We start from the raw sequence: 10,315 nt of genomic DNA, 5'->3' as shown, positions 1-10,315 counted from the left end.
CTAGGAATTACTCTTAACTTCTCTGAAAATTCTAAATGAACTTTGGGAAGTGAAAATTTGGAACTAGAAAACACCTGCACAAACAGAGTACACTTTGAGATCAGGCATTTTCACATTACTGTCCTACCATATAGAAGCCAACCTCTAGGTAACTTTCAAATGTGTACCTTAGTTCTACAAGAAAGTCATACAAAACTGGTGTTATCAGCATAAAAATCATTTTCTAACAATAGGTAATGACAAACTGCATGTACAAGGGTATTTAGAAGTTTACAGAAAATATAAATTGTCAAAATGGTAACATCTGTGTTTCCGAGTTAAAAATACCAAAACCTGAGTCTGGATCATCATTTTAGTTTGGCACATTTAGAATGATTAATACGCTAAAATTCAGCACTCACTATGAAACCAGTCTTTGCACAGTTCACACTGAAGCATCTGGTTTGTCAGAGGTCGACGACATATACAGTAACGAGCATCACCAGTGTCCTCTGTTCGTTTCATTACATTTTTCTTCCGCAATTTACCCATAGCCTCTACTTCTTTTTGTTCAGCCAACTTGAATGCTGCAACCTGAAAATAACAACTTATTTCACTAATCTTGAATCAAACATCACAAAGACTAATTGATAATGGTGGAAAAATACAGCATTATACAACTCCTCTAGATGTAATGCACTCAAGTAGTAACAACTAAATTCTATAATGAAGTTGAAACTTAAATCATCAGTGTTTCATGGTGAAAGAGACTGATGCTACGAGTCCACACAGAAGATTAAAACAAGCAGCAAACAGCCTGCAATAAACTGTATATTTCTTATGCATTTATTTGTACTGTTCTTGGATCCAACTGTAGGGTTCTCTAAACTAGAGGTCTTGGATAAGATACACCAGTTTACTGTTTATTTTATCTTTTTCTCAAAGCTAACCCAAAGCCTACTAAACTTACTCTATCAAGGCTTTGGTTAACTTCTTGTTAAGATATAGCTTAACATAAGAAAATGAAAAACTACCACTTAAGCCATCAATTTGCTTATATACTTCAGTATGTTTCTTTGTTTGTTTTGAATTTCGTGCAAAACTACGCAAGGGCTATCCACACTAGCCGTCCCTAATTTAGCAGTGTAAGACTAATGGGAAGGCAGCTAGTCATCACCACTCACTTCAATATGCTCCCTTTTTACATACAGAATCAATAAAAACAAATTATGCATAATACATGTCAAGTTCAAAATGAAAGATTTGACAAAAACAAAAACTCCAATTTATAATGGTCTTACTTCTTTCATTATACAGGTCTTCATGACTTACAATTTCAGCTGGATCCCTGTCGTTTTCTAGTAGCGTATCAAGAAAAGATGATTCTTCCCTATCCTTGTCATATTCCACATTCCCTTCCTTTGTTTTCTTTTTTTATTCTTATGAAACAAGTATGTGCCCACATCTTTTCTGGGTGACAGGACCTTTAATACGCACAAAAAAGGCATACAATAATGTTTGAATAAAATGAAAAAGAAAAATCAGTTATAAACAACAACACAACACAAAACACGGTAAATGATTCTTTTTAAAATCTATATACACATTAACAACTTCTTCTTCAGACAAGAATTATGGGTAATTCCAAGAAAATTTTCTATTTAATCAACAAAAAACAACAAGAAATGGTAATTAACTAGAGAAAGTGAAACTGAATAACAATAGAAGGTTCACTATATATTAAAAATAATCATTGATAAAATGATATATGTTTACTTTCTCTTGTCTTGGCTAATTTATTCAGAACATCTGTATACAATTACTTTACACTGCCAACTTAACAGAGTAAAAGGGTTAATTTAGAATCATATAGAAGGTATTTTATTCAATAATTAATTTTTATTTTATTAACCTTACATATTTGTATATATTACAAAAATATAACTGTTAAGTCTAACTCATTTCTCAGCACAGCTCAAAGATCAAGTTAGTATTTTTTCAATGAAATTGCAACAGAATCCACACCATTTAGTACCATACCTCAGGTTGACAGATAAGGTTGATCATCAAAAAAATTAACTGAGCTAATGCATTTAAGGATTTAAGTTCAAAATACTTTGAACTGTTAAAGCAGTTAGTTACTCTTTTTTTGAAAGAACCAGATTTTGTGGTTTATTATATAATTTTAAGACTTAATAAAAAACGTTCCTTCAAAATACCACCCAAATCTAAGTAAATGTTTTTTTTTCCAATATACTGCAGTTAAAGATGAAAAACAAAATGTATTTGAATCTTCAGCAATGGCCAGAGAAAATGTGACAACTATCACAGTTAAGTAAAGTCTGTGTCAAAGGAGCCATGAGCATCAATATAATAGTACGTAAACTTTTGTTTTTAAAAATAAGAAACAAATCTTGTAGGTTACATGCGTAACAAAAGCAAATAGGTGGGAAAAGAGAACATTTCTGTTAAAAAAACTGGTAAGACCCACTGATAGCAATGGAAGCTAATAAAACAGCATGGGATTTGCAGGCAAATGATAGAATAAATAGATGGAGAGCCAACAAAATTATTGCAAACAGTAATAAAAATGTCTATAAATCTAATGTTCTTATGGACACATAGTACATAAGACAGAATGTGCTTATCCTTCTATGAAGCAGTTCATAAAGCCTTTATATAAATAGGCCAAGATAAGTCTTAGCAGACCCCGTATTTAGAGTATAAATGAGTATTCCAGGGACAATTATGAAAAAACATCAGGAAAGAAGAAAAAAGTGCTTTTGTTTTTTTAATTAAGCATAAAGCTACACAAGGGCTATCTGTGTTCTGCCCACCACAGGTATCGAAACCCAGTTTCAAGCGTTGTAAGTCCGTAGAGATACTGCTGTGCCAGTGGGGGGGCAGAATAAAGTGAAAAAGCTTCAGTTCCAATTCACAAATGGTCCATTCACGCTCTTGGAGACCATGTTAACTGCTGTATATCAGATTGTACTAAATTTGGACTTCTGAAAGATGACAATCTCTGTGCTAATCACTACAACAGTCAACTGTTCATGGGAGTTGTACTTTGTAAAAACAACCCATAACTACATTTAGTATTTTCTACTAAAAAACATGTTTTATCATGTGAAAACAGTGTTTTCATTTACTGCTTTAGATGTAAAAATATATGTTAAGACTTACATGAAATATTAGTACAGAAAAACAAATAACATCTCCAGAAAGTTGACAATGGATCTAAAGCAACGCTAATAATGCTTGAAGATGGCTTGAATGGGTAATGAAGAGAAACTTTAATATAAGTTTAATATAACAGCAAATGTACAATGTTTCAACAAGGTTTTGATGACAAAAACACTATGATTATGATACATTTTATCATAAACCTTGTACTATACCAATTATTTTATTTCAGGGCCATGTGTATTCATTTAAATTTTTAACACACATTTTTCAAACAAAATTATTCTCTAAACAGTACATGTAATCCAAATTATAAGACAGCACTGTTCCCATTGCATGCCAAGAAACACCATGTTCACATCTTTATGTCACAACAACATATATTTTACAATCTTCCTTCAAACCTGTTAAAATTCTTTACATCTAAGTGCCACCCTTGATATTTTTAATATTAAATTATTTTTACCAATTAATTAAATTTAATAGTTTCAAAAAATATGCAATATGCCGTTTTTTCAGATGTTCACTGAGGCATTTGATGAATAAAGTGTTATAAACATATTAAATAGGCTGTGAAGAAATTGTTAAAGATGTACACAAAAACATAAAAAAAAACTCAGTAAAAAATTTCTATAATTGTTCCATGAGAAAATTCTAAATATTAAAAGTATAATTCAATTTGAATAGGATTAGCTTTCTTGCCATTAAATATTCTTACCTCAAGAAGAGTAAACACAGAGTTTTTCTTCAAAAAAGTGCGAGCAGTCCTTTCCCGAAGTGTACTGGCTGCAGCCACCTGGGACTCCAGCTGCGGCAGCAATTCTAGATGAACAGGGAGTGGTCGACTTCTTGTTATTAAATCTTCAAGTACTTCAACATATGGATATTGGTTTGCATTCTAAAACAACAATGCAGGAAAATAAATGTTAACTTTTCAATCTTGCACATGATACCTGATAAAGGATCTTAAATGTATGCCAGTTACAAAATTAATTGTTAATACTAACAATTATTAGGTACTATATCTCCTTCATTAAAAACTGCTGATGGAATATTTAATGTTAATGAAGCAAATATTAACAATTATTAAGTACTTTACCTCCTTTATTAAAATCTGCTGATGGAATATTTAATGTTAATGAAGCAAATATTAACAATTATTAAGTACTTTACCTCCTTTATTAAAATCTGCTGATGGAATATTTAATGTTAATGAAGCAAATATTAACAATTATTAGGTACTTTACATCCTTCATTAAAATCTGCTGATGGAATATTTAATGTTAATGAAGCAAATATTAACAATTATTAAGTACTTTACCTCCTTTATTAAAATCTGCTGATGGAATATTTAATGTTAATGAAGCAAATATTAACAATTATTAGGTACTTTACATCCTTCATTAACATCTGCTGATGGAATATTTAATGTTAATGAAGCAAATATTAAAAATTATTAGGTACTTTACCTTCTTATTAAAATCTGCCAACAGAATATTTAATGTAGGTGAAGCACAAGATTCTCTGTTCACATAAATTATTTCAATTAAAAAATTAACAAAAAGTAAATAGAAAATGTCTTATAAACAGGACACTATTTTTTGTTATAACTATGTGGGTCAGCTAGAAACTAATAGGTAACTATTTTATAAAATATAAATTATTCTAGGTAAAAGAAGCTAAACCAACACACTAAGCTTTGAAGTCAAAAGCAGTAACTGAGTCTTGAAGCAGTTTATTAACATATCTTTATAACTTAGCTTGGCATAACCTATCAAAACAGTTACTAAGCACACACCAATTTCAATCTATTAATCCTTTCCAATAGTATCTTCTGTCACAAAAACAGCTCAAAAATATTGTTACATCAGTTAAAAAGAAAAAAAACCTAATTATTAAAACAAACATATGATCAAGTGATGTTCACTCAAGTATTGATTGAAAAGTGGACTTCTTCCAGCCACCAGCATGAAAATGTGGCTAAAGAAGCAGAAAATAATTAAAAATAAGGTCAACAGTCACAGTATACAAGAAAGTATAATTGCTTTAAGTAAAAATCTAATAAAAACACATAAAGTTTAGTATGTCAGTAAACAGTTTCAACCAAAAGAAGAAATTGTTTTTAAAGCCTGCACATTTTATAGTTATAGTAAAAAATCAAATAAAATAATAAAATTCTTATAGTTCAGTTAGTTTTAAAGATTTACTTCAGTAAAACGACAGAAGAAACTCTAGCAAAGAAAATCATATTTATTTTTAACACTTTATTTAAACTAAATATTATAAGGGTATGATATACCAGCACTATGTATTTTTGCACCTAGTGATTACTGTAAATAAAAGAACTGTAAAAAGGAGAAGAAAGTGAAGAATGATCAAATTAGATAAGTTAAGATAGTGTAAAAATTGTTCTTTTTGGTAATATATTTCATTTATAGAATGAAGTTTTCAAAACCGCAGTTAAAACTTTCCAACGTTCAAAACATGAAATGACTTTACACAAACAATGCATCTATATCATTATATATATATATTTTTAAAAACCAGTCTATAGGTTTTAAAGCCTTCAAGCCAATGCTCACTAAACCTACATTTTTCTGGCAGATTCTAATACTTGCATCAATCAATATTATGTTTATAAAAAGGGTAGATAATTAGTGATTTTTCAGAGAAATTGTGCATCAGTGTTTGAAGAATATGGCAAGAAGACTATATGCAACAGACCTAATGTTACCTGTTGAGGACACCATACAAGTCTTTATGATTGTAAAAAAAATATACTAAAAAACAAACTTGACTGTAATCTAAAAAAAGTGTAACAACATTAACCAATAAATATTTTAAGAATTTTATATTTTTAAAAGACATGAAAATAGATCTTTTTTTTTGAAGAACTTTCAAATTCTGGATATTTGTGTAATAAACCAAAATCCAAGAATTTTTAGGTTTTTACATTTTAAAAGCCAATCTTTCGTAGTGTTTGGTGATTTACACTGAATATAACCTCTACATTTTTAAAAATTCAGAAAATATCTAAAATGAGGTAGAAAAATAAATCAATTAAAAACAACATTATGCCATGTTAATGTGGCATCACCAAGTACTTAGCACAACTAAACATGATTAAATACACCCACTGGTGACGTAACAAAAATAACTTTGAGCTTAGCATAAGTATAAACCTACTCCTTTTGTTTTATTGCTAGATCTTATTTTATTCACATGCAAACAGAACACACAGAATGTTTCTTATACCAACATTGCACACAAACTTAAATAATGCACTGAATAAACAGTACGTCAATGGAATGAATTTACAACGTCTTCATTATTAGTCTCCATGATAATAATAATAAAAAAAGTTATTCTATCAAGATCTAATATGAATATTAGCGAATCCAAAAGAAATTCTTTCGAACTCTTGACTATCCAGGAGTGTTGTACAGGCAATTCTTTACTTGAAAATATCAGATCATATATACAAAATAAATCATAATACGTATATAAATATATTTCACGTCCTATTGCAAAATATAAACAGTATTTACACCTATAAGCATACCTGCACTCTTTCAACAGACAGCACCCAATCCTTTGCTTTTTTAACAGCATCACGTAGTGTCAGGACATTAGGAAGGTAAACAGGCACATTACAGGCTTCATTTACCAGTACTTCTAGGACTTGTAATCCTTGTTGAGGTCTGAAGATAAATCAATGAGTTTGTGTTAGTCATTTTGTTCATCTAACTTCTTTTCATCCAAATGCAACATTATGATCACACATTAGGTTTTTTTTATAGGGAGTACCATTTTTATAGAAAATCTGAATTCCATGCTTAAAATCTTCTTATAAAGTTTAGGAAAACACATGCAATGAAGAAACTCTGAAAGAACCTTTATTGATTCAAAATACTAAAAATCACAAAGTTCTATTTACAGTGTAATTACAAAGTTCTATTTACAGTAATTACAAAGTTCTATTTACAGTGTAATTACAAAGTTTTATTTACAGTGTAATTACAAAGTTCTATCTACAGTAATTACAAAGTTTTATTTACAGTGTAATTACAAAGTTCTTTTTACAGTAATTACAGTTCCACCATTTAAAGTAATTACAAAGTTTTATTTACAGTGTAATTACAGTTCCATTTAAAGTAATTACAAAGTTTTATTTACAGTGTAATTACAAAGTTTTATTTACAGTGTAATTACAAAGTTTTATTTACAGTGTAATTACAAAGTTTTATTTACAGTGTAATTACAGTTTTATTTACAGCTTAATTATAAAGTTCTATTTACAGTAATTACAGTTCCACCATTTAAAGTAATTACAAAGTTTTATTTACAGTGTAATTACAAAGTTTTATTTACAGTGTAATTACAGTTCCATTTAAAGTAATTACAGTTTTATTTACAGTGTAATTACAGTTCCATTTACAGTGTAATTACAAAGTTTTATTTACAGTGTAATTACAAAGTTCTATTTACAGTGTAATTACAAAGTTCTATTTACAGTGTAATTACTTTCACTATGGTATACACATTCTCTTAATAAAAAAAATTTTAGGAATGATATTTCGTATCACTGGTTTTACTTGCTCTGTACACATATTTTACAACTCATTTTATTAAGGTGGCAATTTCTAGTGTATAGATATATTATCTTAATAACAAAACAACAGAGTGCAAACATTTTTAGATTAATGCTTAGAAAAATTAATTGCATTGGGTAACAAATAACCGTCCAACCCAAACCTAGCTACCAATGAAAAACCTCACCAGAGGAACTACTTTTAACTCCTTCAATGAAAAGTTTATCATTTAGATTATGCTTGTTGTTGTGCATAACATTTGCTTCTATTTAATCTATTTATGTTACTAAAATATAGCTGTGGGAAGGTTTTAAATGTTTTCTTTTTCCTCCACGTGGTCATAAGCAACACACTACCAGCTAGTTTCCATGTTTTTATTTTTCCTGATTTTAATCAATGCATGTTTTATACTTATGGTAAGTTCAAAGTTACTCTGCAGAATATAAAAACAATCAGAAACACAGTAACAATAATCTTTAATGATTCTTTGCTTACTCTGATTTAGAACTTATAAACAAATTGTGCCTATAAATTGAACAATATCAATAAACTCAGTGACACCTGAAGAGTTTGTACTTACAATCTAGTCTTTAAAAATAAAATTTAGAAACATACTTGGCCTGTAAACAAGCTTTAGCCTTTTCTTCCCACCGTTCTCCAACAGTTAGCAATTCCTGAAGCTGGGACATGGATTTTTCTATGCTCGGATGAGGAGGAAGGTTCACTCCAGAGTCTAAGAGTTTTCTGAGCATGTCTAGTGTTACTTCCATTGGGTTAGCTAGAGTGGACTTCATTTCTTCCAGCCAGCGAGCTTGCAGGAGTTTCTAAAACACAAGATGAATTCACAAGAAAGGTTGAGAGTTTTCTGTATGGAACCTAAGACTTTTTTTTAAAATACGACTAGTATAAGCATCACTAAAACCTTTCATACAGTGGACCCTCTTCTTCAGTAAAAATACAAATACTTATTTTATTATTTTCCATTCTCTGTGAAATTATCAAGTGAGATTGGTATTATATTTCTATTACAACAAAAGTAATATTGTATTATACTATTTCTTGGGACATCCTTTATGCAGGATATGGAAAATAAATATGATTCTAGTTGCCTGCTATGTGAAATATGCTTCAAATTAGTCTCACCTATACCTGCAACATATTATGGGATGCAGTGCATCAAAAATTGGCTTTTTGAAACTGCACTCTGCACTGTACCTTTACACATACACACATACACGCGCCAACTGCCGGCTTTCAAAATTCACTCTTGGATTACAAGGCATCTACATTACACAGTTCACTCTTGGATTACATTTCAGGCATCTACATTACACAGTTCACTCTTGGATTACATTTCAGGCATCTACATTACACAGTTCACTCTTGGATTACAGTTTATCTTTGAATTTACGGTTTAATTACATATTATCCTTTTACTTAAAAACAAAAAAAACATAAGACCAATTCTGAATTCCATTATACACTATAATATTTAAGAGTATTAATCCATGATAAATTTTATAATTAGTGAGTATCAAACCAAGTAAACTTGTACAGGTTTCTTTCACACATTCTTACAAATTTCTGTTAGTATTAATAGTTTTTTTTCTAAATTAACTACATTAAAGGTTTAAAATAGGCTACATTGGTAATATTCAAATACATTTATAGCAAATTTTATATAACATAATAGTGATCATATATAATTTTTATCAACAGTAATAAGTTTTTACTTACATGTTTAACCAAAAGAACCTGAGGAAGATCTATGTCTAATGCTAAACCATTATCCAAAACTTTTTCTAGTTTCTTCAAATCTGGCATTTCTTGGTCCAAGAGCTCCTTGGCCTCCTTTTCAAACAGTGTCACCTGTTCTACCATATCCTGATTTTGAAAAATACACACAAAGCAGCTATTTTATGATTCTCAGAAATAAACACACATATAGACTACACACAAGTCAATAACTACCTTGATCAGCATTCATTCTTTTATACAGAGAGGAATGGTAATTATGATGGCCAAGTTATATGAAAATATGGCAGAGAGCTCCCAATGAATCTACATAGCATGGATATTTATAAACATGAACCTTATCAGCAGCGTGATCCGACTTTGTTTGGAGAGAAAGCCAAAAATAAGCCTCTTCCAAAACAATGGGCAGTAGTAGCTATACACAAAATACATTCTGTCATTGGCTAATCTAGAGACAACAGACAAAACCAGTGACACTGAATGCACAGTTTAGCTAACACTAATGTACTGTGTGTATATGTAAGGATGGAAGTGATATCTATAACAAAACATTGTCAATTTGTAAAAACACCGAGTTATAAAAATATTCCAGCCACATAAAGTGGAAATATCATACGCACAAACCACGTTACAGGAAACCACACAATTTACTAGTATTTTTAATATTACAGTAAGTATTATTATTATTATGAAAACGTGCAACAGTGTTCAAACTATTCTTATCTCTGTCAGCTGGAAACAAACACACAAGACGAGTAAAAAAAACAAATGAGGCAAACTTTGCCTGCACTTTTTTAAAACAA

At 30.0% G+C, this 10,315-nt stretch overlaps 1 protein-coding gene across 1 annotated transcript in view; it reads right to left on the bottom strand.

Annotated features, from left to right (window-relative positions):
- Positions 1-10,315, bottom strand: part of LOC106471050 (lysine-specific demethylase 5A-like) — a 61,632-nt gene that overhangs the window by 18,938 nt on the left and 32,379 nt on the right. Inside the window, 7 exon segments of the mRNA XM_013931634.2 lie at positions 402-573; positions 1,312-1,415; positions 1,418-1,463; positions 3,884-4,063; positions 6,728-6,866; positions 8,373-8,581; positions 9,495-9,641. Coding sequence (XP_013787088.1) covers positions 402-573; positions 1,312-1,415; positions 1,418-1,463; positions 3,884-4,063; positions 6,728-6,866; positions 8,373-8,581; positions 9,495-9,641 — 997 coding nt within the window.

This window comes from Limulus polyphemus, unplaced genomic scaffold (genome assembly GCF_000517525.1).
Source record: "Limulus polyphemus unplaced genomic scaffold, Limulus_polyphemus-2.1.2 Scaffold4371, whole genome shotgun sequence".
NCBI classification, from domain to species: Eukaryota; Metazoa; Arthropoda; class Merostomata; order Xiphosura; family Limulidae; genus Limulus; species Limulus polyphemus.
This window is presented reverse-complemented; position numbering and strand designations above follow the sequence as displayed.